The following is a 15,621-nucleotide window of genomic DNA, read 5'->3' on the forward strand; positions in this document are numbered from 1 at the left end:
GTAACTAAACATATTACAGATTGATATGGATATTATGGATATTCAAAGAAATTGTACTCAAATCACAAAAGTCTGTGTCTACTTAATTTAGTAAACAGTTTATTTATTATTTTACAAAATAGGTACAAATACAGAAGTATGTTTTTCACACAAACAGGACATTTTCAAGATATGTACAGAGTTTACCAAAAATAACATAGTCCTAATAAACACATGGTCCTGTAAACAATATTTACAAATGATCCATACATTAAAACATCTTCCAACTGGGTACATCAGTAATCCTTATATTTTGGCTAAAAAGCTGAAGTAGTAGAAATGTTCTTCTGCTTTTTTATTTATCAGAAATCATACAAATAATTATTCAAATATTAACCACTGAACAAATAGGTATTTTTTGTGCTTCTTTTAAACTTCAATTTTTTCAACGATAAATAATTTTGAGATAAAATGGCATTGCCTAAAATGTGGCAAATTAAATGCCTATGAAAAAAGAACTCAAAAGAAAAATATATAAATAGTTCAAAAATACATTTCCCTTTCAACACCAACTGACAATACTGTTTGATGCTTAAGAAACAGGAACTATTTCTTTCTATACATTGGTAACACAGCGTTCTGTTTTTTTCTCATTGTATAAGTAATAAAAAACTGTATATAATAGTGCTGTTAGAAAGAACTTCAATGAACATTCATTTCAAATGTTGCCCATTCAACAAATAAATGACAAAGCGACACAAGACAAGCTGCATAGAGGCTATTCACAACCAACCAATAAGAGAAAGGCCATGTTAATAAGAGGATGGTCAGAAACAGGTGACAACACTGAGGCCTTTGCAGAGTTGGACCCTAATGACAAGGATCTATAGCTACTGACAGAGAGGCAGTCACCTGCCATCTCTCGTTCTAGAGAGAACATAAAAACATACAACTCTAAAAACATTGCAATGTCAATATTAGGCTTAAAGGAAGAATTCTCAAAACTGTACTTCAACAACTGTCCAGCTGCTCACACGTCTGATATGTTTTGTTAATAGTCTTGAAGTGAAACAGAGGAAACCCTAAGATGGGAGCTGCTTGTCGAACGACCTTACTGCACTCTGGGCGTCTGCTGAGGGTATGGGCCTGGCTTCACAGAATAGGTTCTTCAGACAACCTAAAGTATTGTGGAAATGGGCACAAACAATGAGACAGATGGGCAACATCTAAATTCTACAGGGACATCTAGGAAAAAATAATCTCTCAAGTCTCTCCATACGTTTGGGTACAGAGAGACTACTGTGCATTGCTCAATGAGGGTGACTGGCCAGAATCCACCATATTGGTGGACTGTAGTAACTCTAATTATTGACATGTTGGATTGGATGAGACGATCTGCATTGCATTAAAACAAAGTTTAGAAAGTGAAAGAATACAAGAATACAATTTTTCCTAATGACAGTTAAATGTTACCTTTCAGGTATTTTCCATTTGTTCATGTTTTTTAAGTGTACTGTATGTAAATTACAAAGTATTTTTGTCTGTAATGTCTTTTTCGTTTTGTGTCGGACCCCAGGTAGACTAGCTGTCATCATGGCGTCAGATAATGGGGATCCAAATAAAATAACATCATAACACATTTCAATGCACATGATTTTGCAGAATATCTCAGTACTGAGTAATTAACATTACATGTGGTAAAAATATCATACATGCTGTTTAAAAGTATTCAAAATGACTATTTACATTTAAAGAGCTCGATTTATGTTATGCTGTAATCCATTGTCTGAAGATACACTTTCCAAAAAGCTGCTCTGGTAAGTTTCTGGTATAAAGAATCAGACCACTCTATGACTTGTTAGTTTTGTGTGACCATATTCACTGAACTTTGTTCAACAAATACATTCTAGAGAATACTGTAGGCTGTAGTAAGTTCAGAATATGATTTTTTAAAAGAAAATCACTTTGAGATGGTTCATTCAGTATTTCGCCTGGGACGTCAAATTTACATCTGACATGGAAAAAGTACTGGCTCAGGTCCTTAGACACAAAAACCCATTTCTCCTTAAAAACCCAGTCCCAATAATACCCAAGGAGTTTGCATCACCATGGCCTTAAAGTCAACACTCTAAATACATATACACTGAGTATACAAAACATTAAGAACACCTACTCTTTCCATGACATAGACTGACCAGGAGACTGCAGGTGAAAGCTATGATTCCTTATTGATGTCACTTGTTAAATCCACTTCAATCAGTTTAGATGAAGGGGAGGAGACAGGTTAAAGAAGGATTTTTGAGACATGGATTGTGTATGTGTGCCATTCAGAGGGTGAATGGTCAAAACAAAAGATTTAAGTGCCTTTGAACAGGGTATGGTAGTAGGTCCCAGGCGCACCGGTTTATGTCAAGAACTGCAACGCTGCTGGGTTTTTCACACTCAACAGTTTCCCATGTGTATCAAGAATGGTCCACCACCAAAAGGACATCCAGCCAACTTGACAACTGTGGGAAGCATTGGAGTCAACATGGGCCAACATCCCTGTGGAATACTTTCGACACCTTGTAGAGTCAAGACCCGGACAAACTGAGTTGTTCTGGGGGCAAAGGGGAAATATTAGGAAGGTGTTCTTAATGTTTGGTACTCAGTGTATTTATCATGAAGCTAAAACAGATAGACACATACAATATATTTTAGTGAGTTTTTTCTCTCGCCTTTAAATCAAAAGCTACGTTAATATCAACATCACAACAGACACTGAGCTGAAACATCTGACCCGATTGAAGGCACATTGCAGGGGTAGTAGGAGATGGTAAGGGAGAGAGAGGAGTGTGCTGGGAGAGAGAGGAGGGTGCTACTTGAGCAGAGCCCGGTAGAGCAGAAGTGAGTGGGCTGTCTCTCTCTCCTGCTCCATGTAGAAGATGAAGTCCCTGAGGTTGACGCGGGTGATGCGTTGACGTTGCCGCTGTGACGACGTGGAGGGGGAGGAGGAGGCGCCCGGCGACCCCACTGAGCTGCCTGATACCTGGGGAGAGAGAGAGGACAGGGGTGAGTCCTGGGACAACAGATCCATCTCAACATCATGTACACCTGAGGACAGAGAGAGGAGAGGGGCAGAGGGTCTGCTCCAAGGCAAGTGGCTGTAGGTGGCTGGTAAGAATGAAATAACCAATTAAATTTAAAAATGTTTTGTTTGGCACTCAAACAGACAGAGAGAAGAGACAGAGAGAGGGGACAGAGTGAGGGGAAAGAGAGAGGGGACAGAGAGAAGGGACAGAGAGAAGAGCAAGAGAGAAGAGACAGAGAGAGGGGACAGAGAGAAGAGCAAGAGAGAAGAGACAGAGAGAGGGGACAAACTCATTGTTTGTTCAATTCTATATAAAGAATTATATTAAAATATAGAATGAGTGTATACAGAACCCTGATATAAATCACAGACAACCGTTTACATTTCCAAATGAAAAACATCAGGTAGCAAATCCACCAAAATGCCCACTCAGCCACTGTAACCCAGTCAGAAAGAAATAAGACAGCCATTTCCGTGAGGAACTCCCCATAACACCCTCCCACAAATACATTGATTGCACCACTCTATAAACACACAGTTGTATAGACAGAGCCTAATACCAAGCACATGAAAGGTATGGATTTACAGGACCCAAGACTACAGTGCAGTTGTACAAACTCACCCTATAGACTTTGTATACATGACAGTATCTAGCTTCAAATACCCTGCAAACCCCTGTAGAGTAATGGTGGCCACAGCCTCCCCGTAGTCTCAAGGTGCGTCCCAAATAGAACCTTCTTCCCTGTAGAGTGCACTAAAGTACTCATAGGGCTCTGGTCAAAAGTTATTCCATATAGAGTGCACTATAGTACTCAAAGAGCTCTGTTTAAAAGGTATTCCCTATAGAGTGCACTATAGTACTCATAGAGCTCTGGTCAAAAGTTATTCCCTATAGAGAGCACTATAGTACTCATAGAGCTCTGGTCAAAAGGTATTCCCTATAGAGTGCACTATAGTACTCATAGAGCTCTGGTCAAAAGTTATTCCAAATATAGTGCACTATAAGTACTCAGGGCTCTGGTCAAAAGTTATTCCCTATAGAATGCACTATAGTACTCATAGAGCTCTGGTCAAAAGTTATTCCCTATAGAGTGCACTATAGTACTCATAGAGCTCTGGTCAAAAGTTATTCCCTATAGAATGCACTATAGTACTCATAGAGCTCTGGTAAAAAAGTTAATCCCTATAGAGTGCACTATAGTACTTATAGGGCTCTGGTCAAAAGTTATTCCCTATAGAGTACACTATAGGACTTTGGTCAAAAGTTATTCCCTATAGAGTGCACTACAGTAAACATAGAGCTCTGGTCAAAAGGTATAGAGTGCACTATAGTGCTTTGGTCAAAAGTTTTTCCCTATAGACTATAGTACTCTGGTCAAAAGTTAATCCCTATAGAGTGCACGATAAACTCATAGGGCTCTGGTCAAAAGTTATTCCCTATAGAGTGCACTATAGTACTCACAGAGCTCTGGTCAAAAGTTATTCCCTATAGAGTGCACTATAGTACTCAAAGAGCTCTGGTCAAAAGTTATACCCTATAGAGTGCACTATAGTACACATAGAGCTCTGGTCAAAAGTTATTCCCTATAGAGTGCACTATAGTGCTTTGGTCAAAAGTTTTTCCCTATAGAGTGCACTATAGTGCTCTGGTCAAAAGTTTTTCCCTATAGAGTGCATTATAGTACTCTGGTCAAAAGCTATTCCCTATAGAGTGCACTACAGTACTCATAGGGCTCTGGTCAAAAGTTATTCCATATAGAGTGCACTATAGTACTCAAAGAGCTCTGGTCAAAAGGTATTCCCTATAGAGTGCACTATAGTACTCTGGTCAAAAGTTATTCCCTATAGAGTGCACTATAGTACTCAAAGAGCTCTGTTTAAAAGGTATTCCCTATAGAGTGCACTATAGTACTCATAGAGCTCTGGTCAAAAGTTATTCCCTATAGAGAGCACTATAGTACTCATAGAGCTCTGGTCAAAAGGTATTCCCTATAGAGTGCACGATAGTACCCATAGAGCTCTGGTCAAAAGTTATACCCTATAGAGTGCACTATAGTACTCAAAGAGCTCTGGTCAAAAGTTATTCCCTATAGAGTGCACTATAGTACTCATAGAGCTCTGGTCAAAAGTTATTCACAAATATAGTGCATTATAAGTACTCATAGGGCTCTGGTCAAAAGTTATTCCCTATAGAGTGCACTATAGTACTCACAGAGCTCTGGTCAAAAGTTATTCCCTATAGAGTGCACTATAGTACTCAAAGAGCTCTGGTCAAAAGTTATTCCCTATAGAGTGCACTATAGTACTCATAGAGCTCTGGTCAAAAGTTATTCCCTATAGAGAGCACTATAGTACTCATAGAGCTCTGGTCAAAAGGTATTCCCTATAGAGTGCACGATAGTACCCATAGAGCTCTGGTCAAAAGTTATACCCTATAGAGTGCACTATAGTACTCAAAGAGCTCTGGTCAAAAGTTAAACCCTATAGAGTGCACTATAGTACTCATAGAGCTCTGGTCAAAAGTTATTCACAAATATAGTGCACTATAAGTACTCATAGGGCTCTGGTCAAAAGTTATTCCCTATAGAGTGCACTATAGTACTCAAAGAGCTCTGGTCAAAAGTTAAACCCTGTAGAATGCACTATAGTACTCATAGAGCTCTGGTCAAAAGTTATTCCCTATAGAGTGCACTATAGTACTCATAGAGCTCTGGTCAAAAGGTATTCCCTATAGAGTGCACTATAGTACCCATAGAGCTCTGGTCAAAAGTTATACCCTATAGAGTGCACTATAGGACTTTGGTCAAAAGTTATTCCCTATAGAGTGCACTATAGTACACATAGAGCTCTGGTCAAAAGTTATTCCCTATAGAGTGCACTATAGTGCTTTGGTCAAAAGTTTTTCCCTATAGAGTGCACTATAGTGCTCTGGTCAAAAGTTTTTCCCTATAGAGTGCATTATAGTACTCTGGTCAAAAGCTATTCCCTATAGAGTGCACTATAGTACTCTGGTCAAAAGTTATTCCCTATAGAGTGCACTACAGTACTCATAGGGCTCTGGTCAAAAGTTATTCCATATAGAGTGCACTATAGTACTCAAAGAGCTCTGGTCAAAAGGTATTCCCTATAGAGTGCACTATAGGACTTTGGTCAAAAGTTATTCCCTATAGAGTGCACTATAGTACACATAGAGCTCTGGTCAAAAGTTATTCCCTATAGAGTGCACTATAGTACACATAGAGCTCTGGTCAAAAGTTATTCCCTATAGAGTGCACTATAGTGCTTTGGTCAAAAGTTTTTCCCTATAGAGTGCACTATAGTACTCTGGTCAAAAGTTAATCCCTATAGAGTGCACGATAGTACTCATAGGGCTCTGGTCAAAAGTTATTCCCTATAGAGTGCACTATAGTACTCATAGAGCTCTGGACAAAAGTTATTCCCTATAGAGTGCACTATAGTACTCAAAGAGCTCTGGTCAAAAGTTATTCCCTACAGAGTGCACTATAGTACTTACAGGGCTCTGGTCAAAAGTTATTCCCTATAGAGAGCACTATAGTACTCATAGAGCTCTGGTCAAAAGGTATTCCCTATAGAGTGCACTATAGTACTCATAGAGCTCTGGTTAAAAGTTATTCCCTATAGAGTGCACTATAGTACTCAAAGAGCTCTGGTCAAAAGGTATTCCCTATAGAGTGCACTATAGGACTTTGGTCAAAAGTTATTCCCTATAGAGTGCACTATAGTACTCTGGTCAAATGTTAATCCCTATAGAGTGCACGATAGTACTCACAGGGCTCTGGTCAAAAGTTATTCCCTATAGAGAGCACTATAGTACTCATAGAGCTCTGGTCAAAAGGTATTCCCTATAGAGTGCACTATAGTACTCATAGAGCTCTGGTTAAAAGTTATTCCCTATAGAGTGCACAATAGTACTCTGGTCAAAAGCTATTCCCTATAGAGAGCACAACAGTACTCATAGGACTCTGGTCAAAAGTTATTCCATATAGAGTGCACTATAGTACTCAAAGAGCTCTGGTTAAAAGGTATTCACCATAGAGTGCACTATAGTACTCATAGAGCTCTGGTCAAAAGTGATTCCCTATAGAGTGCACTATAGTACTCATAGGGCTATGGTCAAAAGTTATTCCCTATAGAGTGCACTATAGTACTCATATGGCTCTGGAAAAAAGTAGTGCTCTATATAGGGAATAGAGTTCAATTTGTCCCTTCCATGTCTCCCTCCACACATCTGTTCCTGTCAGTGATGTTGACAAGTCGGGAGGGCCAGTCGGGATGGAGGTGCACACGGGACAGGCCTCCTCCGTCTGTCTCCTCCGTCCCCAGGGTCCTCACTGGGAAGGAGTGCCCCTACCCTCACCCTGCCTGGCTCATCAGGCAAATCACGACTGACCACAGGTGAAAGATGGGCCTGCCCGCTGCCATGCCAATTACTGCCACTCACCCCACCGCCCTGCGACACAGCAACACACTCCACCAATCAAAGCCATCCATCCACCTGGACAGACGGGGGGGGGGCTGGCATGGAGGGGTGAGGTGGGGATTGGCAGTAGCCCTGGACATCACTACAAGCCCCCTGGCCTCGTGGTCTGGAGCTCCCAGAATGCCTCACTCAGCTTCTGTGCGGACCCAGTTCATGGCGAGCCTCAGCCTGGGTAAGTGATCCAAATACAGGGAGAAAGGTCAGCCTGCTGCCAGCGAGGCAAGCTGATTTCACTTAGCTAACGCAGCAGCATCGCAGGCAGCCTCTTCTCTTCCTCCTCCCCTCATCTTAATAAGCCTGCAACCTGCCAGCAACCCAAACACACGGTCTGTTGTTGTCTGTATCTATGGAGACCAATCCCTCTTTCAAATGCATGTTGACTCATGTTAAGGGGGAAAATAGGGAAATACACTCACAAACACAAAACAAAGCAGATGGCTGAGTGTCAGATATAAGGAGAGGCGAGAAGTCAAAACACCACGCTTTTCTCGTCAACAGCAATTATATAGTAATGGTGTCTGACATTAAATGAACGGCAGAATGGCACGCTTCGTAAGGTCACCGTGGAGAGAGAGATAGAGAGAGAGAGAGACAGACAGAGAGAGTTCGTCTTTGCAAAATCGTCTTTGCTGCTGAGAAAGATCCACGAGGCAAAAAGCAGCATCTGTCATTTTATCTGTGATGGGTGCTGCGAGGCATTATGTCACATGACATATCCATCCTGCAACACACACAGAGATACCTCGATACATCTTTTCAGACATTCCAGTTGTTTGGTGCCCTGAGACACACAGACAGAAAGAGCTGTGGAGAACCTGAGGAGAGGACAGGGGCTGAGAGGAGAGGTGACTATAGAGACTGGATACTCTAGAGAAGGGCCCCAGTCCGTTAACACTGGCTACAGCCCTTACCTCCTCACATCCACACTCTAACAGGACAGTGTGCCAATGGGATAGACACACTGCAGTTCACCCTGGCTGGGAGAGACCAGGGAGCCTGGGTGTGCATGTACATGCAGAAACACACAAGTGACATGATGTGCATAGTGTTCACTCAGTATCATTATGGCGCCTACATATTTCAGCACACAAACTGATCAGGAAGACAGCAAGGGGATGCTTACCCTCATTTAGATATTTGTCCTCCATACACTGCTGTGTTATTCACTCATTACTATAGGATAGTATCTATACCATAAAGGAAGGATTTCATTCTTCCACAGTAAGGAAATGGTGAGCTCAGGTCAGTCTACCTTCAATATATTCTATCTTCCCTAATCTACTGTTCAACCTTGGGTGCAGAGAAAGCCACGATTAGTCCCCACTTTACTAAATGTACTCTTGATTAATAATGTATGTTACTTCTCTCTCTCTAATAATCTCTGTTCCTCTCCTCCCTCTCTCCTCTCCTCTCCTGGCTAATTGTCTGGTGGTCTGAAGCTCCCTGGCTAAGGTGTCTTAGGAATTAACATTTGGTCCTTTATTGTTTAGGGTCTTTCTGCTGATCAGCAGTTTGAACTTGAGTGGCACTGGGCTTTGATGCTGGAGCCAATATTGGATTTGGCTCAGGTCACACCTGTCGGGCTGAGGGTTAATGGCCCACTTCTCCTGGCATACACACAGCTCTACACAGCCAGAGAGGGTTATTGGTTTGCAGAGCCAATACTGCTGGATCAGCTGTAGAAGGAGAGGAGGCTGCAGACAGGGGTGAGGCTGCAGACAGGGGGTGGGAAAAGGGAGCTGCAGACAGGGGTGGGAAGAGGAGGCTGCAGACTTTATTGGGAAGAGGAGGCTGCAGACAGGGGGCTGGGAGGAGAGGAGGCTGCAGACAGGGGGCTGGGAGGAGAGGAGGCTGCAGACAGGGGCTGGGAGGAGAGGAGGCTGCAGACAGGGGGTGGGAGGAGAGGAGGCTGCAGACAGGGGCTGGGAAAGAGGAGGCTGCAGACAGGGGGCTGGGAGAGAGGAGGCTGCAGACAGGGGGCTGGGAAAGAGGAGGCTGCAGACAGGGGGCTGGGAGAGAGGAGGCTGCAGACAGGGGCTGGGAGGAGAGGAGGCTGCAGACAGGGGGCTGAGGAGAGGAGGCTGCAGACAGGGGCTGGGAGGAGGGAGGCTGCAGACAGGGGCTGGGAGGAGGCTGCAGACAGGGGATGGGAAAGAGGAGGCTGCAGACAGGGGGCTGGGAAGAGAGGAGGCTGCAGACAGGGGATGGGAAGAGAGGAGGCTGCAGACAGGGGGTGGGAAAAGAGGAGGCTGCAGACAGGGGATGGGAAGAGAGGAGGCTGCAGACAGGGGATGGGAAGAGAGGAGGCTGCAGACAGGGGCTGGGAAGAGAGGAGGCTGCAGACAGGGGATGGGAAGAGAGGAGGCTGCAGACAGGGGGCTGGGAAGAGAGGAGGCTGCAGACAGGGGGCTGGGAGAGAGGAGGCTGCAGACAGGGGATGGGAAGAGAGGAGGCTGCAGACAGGGGGCTGGGAAGAGAGGAGGCTGCAGACAGGGGGCTGGGAAGAGAGGAGGCTGCAGACAGGGGGCTGGGAAGAGGAGGCTGCAGACAGGGGGCTGGGAAGAGAGGAGGCTGCAGACAGGGGGTGGGAAGAGAGGAGGCTGCAGACAGGGGATGGGAAGAGAGGAGGCTGCAGACAGGGGGTGGGAGGAGAGGAGGCTGCAGACAGGGGATGGGAAGAGAGGAGGCTGCAGACAGGGGATGGGAAGAGAGGAGGCTGCAGACAGGGGGCTGGGAGGAGAGGAGGCTGCAGACAGGGGATGGGAAGAGAGGAGGCTGCAGACAGGGGATGGGAAGAGAGGAGGCTGCAGACAGGGGGCTGGGAAAGAGGAGGCTGCAGACAGGGGCTGGGGGAGAGGAGGCTGCAGACAGGGGGCTGGGAAAGAGGAGGCTGCAGACAGGGGATGGGAAAAGAGGAGGCTGCAGACAGGGGATGGGAAGAGAGGAGGCTGCAGACAGGGGGCTGGGAAAAGAGGAGGCTGCAGACAGGGGATGGGAAGAGAGGAGGCTGCAGACAGGGGGATGGGAAGAGAGGAGGCTGCAGACAGGGGCTGGGAAGAGAGGAGGCTGCAGACAGGGGTGGGAGGAGGAGGCTGCAGACAGGGGCTGGGAAAAGAGGAGGCTGCAGACAGGGGATGGGAAAAGAGGAGGCTGCAGACAGGGGCTGGGAAAGAGAGGAGGCTGCAGACAGGGGCTGGGAAAAGAGGAGGCTGCAGACAGGGGATGGGAAAAGAGGAGGCTGCAGACAGGGGGCTGGGAAAAGAGGAGGCTGCAGACAGGGGGATGGGAAAAGAGGAGGCTGCAGACAGGGGCTGGGAAAAGAGGAGGCTGCAGACAGGGGATGGGAAAAGAGGAGGCTGCAGACAGGGGGCTGGGAAAAGAGGAGGCTGCAGACAGGGGGCTGGGAAAAGAGGAGGCTGCAGACAGGGGATGGGAAAAGAGGAGGCTGCAGACAGGGGGTGGGAAAGAGGAGGCTGCAGACAGGGGCTGGGAAGAGGAGGCTGCAGACAGGGGGCTGGGAGGAGAGGAGGCTGCAGACAGGGGCTGGGGAAAAGAGGAGGCTGCAGACAGGGGCTGGGAGGAGAGGAGGCTGCAGACAGGGGGTGGGAGGAGAGGAGGCTGCAGACAGGGGGCTGGGAAAAGAGGAGGCTGCAGACAGGGGGATGGGAGGAGAGGAGGCTGCAGACAGGGGGTGGGAAAAGAGGAGGCTGCAGACAGGGGGCTGGGAGGAGAGGAGGCTGCAGACAGGGGCTGGGGAGGCTGCACACAGGGGCTGGGAGGAGAGGAGGCTGCAGACAGGGGGCTGGGAGAGAGGAGGCTGCAGACAGGGGGCTGGGAGGAGAGGAGGCTGCAGACAGGGGATGGAGGAGGGAGGCTGCAGACAGGGGGTGGGAAAAGAGAGGAGGCTGCAGACAGGGGCTGGGAAAAGAGGAGGCTGCAGACAGGGGATGGGAAAAGAGGAGGCTGCAGACAGGGGGCTGGGAAAGAGGAGGCTGCAGACAGGGGGCTGGGAGGAGAGGAGGCTGCAGACAGGGGGCTGGGAAAGAGGAGGCTGCAGACAGGGGCTGGGAAAGAGGAGGCTGCAGACAGGGGCTGGAAAAGAGGAGGCTGCAGACAGGGGGCTGGGAAAAGAGGAGGCTGCAGACAGGGGGCTGGGAGGAGAGGAGGCTGCAGACAGGGGGTGGGAGGAGAGGAGGCTGCAGACAGGGGCTGGAAAAAGAGGAGGCTGCAGACAGGGGCTGGGAGGAGAGGAGGCTGCAGACATGGGGTGGGAAGAGAGGAGGCTGCAGACAGGGGGCTGGGAGGAGAGGAGGCTGCAGACAGGGGGTGGGAAGAGAGGAGGCTGCAGACAGGGGGCTGGGAAGAGAGGAGGCTGCAGACAGGGGGCTGGGAAGAGAGGAGGCTGCAGACAGGGGGTGGGAAGAGAGGAGGCTGCAGACAGGGGGCTGGGAGGAGAGGAGGCTGCAGACAGGGGGCTGGGAGGAGAGGAGGCTGCAGACAGGGGGCTGGGAGGAGAGGAGGCTGCAGACAGGGGCTGGGAGGAGAGGAGGCTGCAGACAGGGGGCTGGGAGGAGAGGAGGCTGCAGACAGGGGGCTGGGAGGAGAGGAAGCTGCAGACAGGGGGCTGGGAGGAGAGGAAGCTGCAGACAGGGGGCTGGGAGGAGAGGAAGCTGCAGACAGGGGGCTGGGAGGAGAGGAGGCTGCAGACAGGGGTCTGGGAGGAGAGGAGGCTGCAGACAGGGGGCTGGGAGGAGAGGAGGCTGCAGACAGGGGTCTGGGAGGAGAGGAGGCTGCAGACAGGGGGCTGGGGAGAGGAGGCTGCAGACAGGGGCTGGGAGGAGAGGAGGCTGCAGACAGGGGGCTGGGAGGAGAGGAGGCTGCAGACAGGGGGCTGGGAAAAGAGGAGGCTGCAGACAGGGAGGCTGCAGACAGGGGCTGGGGAGAGGAGGCTGCAGACAGGGGCTGGGAGGAGAGGAGGCTGCAGACAGGGGCTGGGAGGAGAGGAGGCTGCAGACAGGGGTCTGGGAGGAGAGGAGGCTGCAGACAGGGGTCTGGGAGGAGAGGAGGCTGCAGACAGGGGGCTGGGAGGAGAGGAGGCTGCAGACAGGGGTCTGGGAGGAGAGGAGGCTGCAGACAGGGGGCTGGGAGGAGGAGGCTGCAGACAGGGGCTGGGAGGAGAGGAGGCTGCAGACAGGGGGCTGGGAGGAGAGGAGGCTGCAGACAGGGGGCTGGGAGGAGAGGAGGCTGCAGACAGGGGGCTGGGAGAGGAGGCTGCAGACAGGGGGCTGGGAGGAGAGGAGGCTGCAGACAGGGTCTGGGAGGAGAGGAGGCTGCAGACAGGGGCTGGGAGGAGAGGAGGCTGCAGACAGGGGGCTGGGGAGAGGAGGCTGCAGACAGGGGGCTGGGAGGAGAGGAGGCTGCAGACAGGGGGCTGGGAGGAGAGGAGGCTGCAGACAGGGGCTGGGAGGAGAGGAGGCTGCAGACAGGGGGCTGGGAGGAGAGGAGGCTGCAGACAGGGGGCTGGGAGGAGAGGAGGCTGCAGACAGGGGGCTGGGAGGAGAGGAGGCTGCAGACAGGGGTCTGGGAGGAGAGGAGGCTGCAGACAGGGGCTGGGAGGAGAGGAGGCTGCAGACAGGGGGCTGGGAGGAGAGGAGGCTGCAGACAGGGGGCTGGGAGGAGAGGAGGCTGCAGACAGGGGGCTGGGAGGAGAGGAGGCTGCAGACAGGGGTCTGGGAGGAGAGGAGGCTGCAGACAGGGGTCTGGGAGGAGAGGAGGCTGCAGACAGGGGGTGGGAAAAGAGGAGGCTGCAGACAGGGGGTCTGGGAAAAGAGGAGGCTGCAGACAGGGGGCTGGGAGGAGAGGAGGCTGCAGACAGGGGTCTGGGAGGAAGGAGGCTGCAGACTGGGAGGAGAGGAGGCTGCAGACAGGGGCTGGGAGGAGAGGAGGCTGCAGACAGGGGCTGGGAGGAGAGGAGGCTGCAGACAGGGGGCTGGGGGAGAGGAGGCTGCAGACCTAGAGGAGGCTGCAGACAGGGGGCTGGGAAAGAGGAGGCTGCAGACAGGGGGTGGGAAAAGAGGAGGCTGCAGACAGGGGGCTGGGAGGAGAGGAGGCTGCAGACAGGGGGTGGGAGGAGAGGAGGCTGCAGACATGGGGCTGGGAGGAGAGGAGGCTGCAGACAGGGGGCTGGGAAAAGAGGAGGCTGCAGACAGGGGTGGTCAAAGAGGAGGCTGCAGACAGGGGGCTGGGAGGAGAGGAGGCTGCAGACATGGGGGTGGGACATTCTGGGAAAAAAGAGGAGGCTGCAGACAGGGGCTGGGAGAAAAGAGGAGGCTGCAGATAGGGGTGGGAAAAGAGGAGGCTGCATGTTCAGGGGTGGGAAAAAGGGGTCTGGGAAAAGAGGAGGCTGCAGACAGGGGGCTGGGAGGAGAGGAGGCTGCAGACAGGGGCTGGGAGGAGGAAGCTGCAGACAGGGGCTGGGAGGAGAGGAAGCTGCAGACAGGGGGCTGGGAGGAGAGGACAGCTGCAGACTGGGGCTGGGAGGAGAGGAAGCTGCAGACAGGGGGCTGGGAGGAGAGGAGGCTGCAGACAGGGGGTGGGAGGGAGAGGAGCTGCAGACAGGGGTCTGGGAGGAGAGGAAGGCTGCAGACAGGGGGCTGGGAGGAGAGGAGGCTGCAGACAGGGGGCTGGGAGGAGAGGAGGCTGCAGACAGGGGGCTGGGAGGAGAGGAGGCTGCAGACAGGGGCTGGGAGGAGAGGAGGCTGCAGACAGGGGGCTGGGAGGAGGGAGGCTGCAGACAGGGGGCTGGGAGGAGAGGAGGCTGCAGACAGGGGCTGGGAGAGAGGAGCTGCAGACAGGGGGCTGGGAGGAGAGGAGGCTGCAGACAGGGGGCTGGGAGGAGAGGAGGCTGCAGACAGGGGGCTGGGAGGAGAGGAGGCTGCAGACAGGGGGCTGGGAGGAGAGGAGGCTGCAGACAGGGGTCTGGGAGGAGAGGAGGCTGCAGACAGGGGGCTGGGAGGAGAGGAGGCTGCAGACAGGGGGCTGGGAGGAGAGGAGGCTGCAGACAGGGGGCTGGGAGGAGAGGAGGCTGCAGACAGGGGGCTGGGAGGAGAGGAGGCTGCAGACAGGGGTCTGGGAGGAGAGGAGGCTGCAGACAGGGGGCTGGGAGGAGAGGAGGCTGCAGACAGGGGTCTGGGAGGAGAGGAGGCTGCAGACAGGGGGCTGGGAGGAGACGAGGCTGCAGACAGGGGGCTGGGAGGAGAGGAGGCTGCAGACAGGGGTCTGGGAGGAGAGGAGGCTGCAGACAGGGGTCTGGGAGGAGAGGAGGCTGCAGACACACGTGTACACACACAGACAGACAAAAGTGCATATGCACACAGCAGTCTGCACAGTTTCTCCAACATGGGAAAGTCATCTAATGTGTGTGTTTCACATTCTGGGAAAAAAACTGTAAGGTCAAGAAATAGCTTGGCTATGTGGGCTGTATGTACATATTAACCTATAAACTTACATGTTAAACCATCCCTTTCCACATGTTCATAAAGCCTGAACCCCAAGGCAACAAAAAAAATCTCTGACTTACAAACAGACTTACAAAGAAACCTCTTTATTGACAAGCTAAACCAGGAGTTATTGTGACAAGGCACAACCAGACATTAACAGTACAACAGTCATGACTGTGGCTGACCGGCTGTGCAACTGGGAACATCTAATGGGGGACCAGTGGTCAGACGGTGGTGAAAGGGTGAGTGAGTGTGTTAGTCCCTCTTGGTCAAAGAGCCCGACCCGCCGCCCTGCTCTGTGAAGTTAGGAAAGGCCCTCCCATCACCACCGTACCGACTGACTGACTGTGTGCCAGGAACACAAAGCTTTCCCACATGTTCACCTCCACGCTGCATTTCATCCAGGGAACGCTCCTCTCTTCCCTCCCTCCCTCCCTCCCTAAGTTCTGTTTATAGTGTGTAGCCCAGCCGTGGGAGTGCAGTTCCTCTCTCTCCACGCTCGGTCTGCACTCTCCGTCTGCCCAACCGCCTCTCCCTCTCTCCTACGGCAGCCATTAATCAGCAACAGAGCC

The 15,621-nt window shown here is 50.8% G+C and overlaps 1 protein-coding gene across 5 annotated transcripts in view; it reads right to left on the minus strand.

The window, feature by feature from the left end:
• Positions 1–71: 71 nt before the first annotated feature.
• Positions 72–15,621, minus strand: part of LOC118382906 (transcription initiation factor TFIID subunit 4) — a 188,399-nt gene continuing 172,849 nt past the window's right edge. For all 5 annotated transcript variants that reach the window (XM_052484436.1, XM_052484429.1, XM_052484438.1 and 2 more), the window contains one exon: positions 72–3,007. In XM_052484436.1, coding sequence (XP_052340396.1) covers positions 2,837–3,007 — 171 coding nt within the window. In that variant the 3' untranslated portion in view covers positions 72–2,836. The remainder of the gene's footprint in view (positions 3,008–15,621) is intronic.

Source organism: Oncorhynchus keta, chromosome 2, assembly GCF_023373465.1.
Source record: "Oncorhynchus keta strain PuntledgeMale-10-30-2019 chromosome 2, Oket_V2, whole genome shotgun sequence".
NCBI lineage: Eukaryota > Metazoa > Chordata > Actinopteri > Salmoniformes > Salmonidae > Oncorhynchus > Oncorhynchus keta.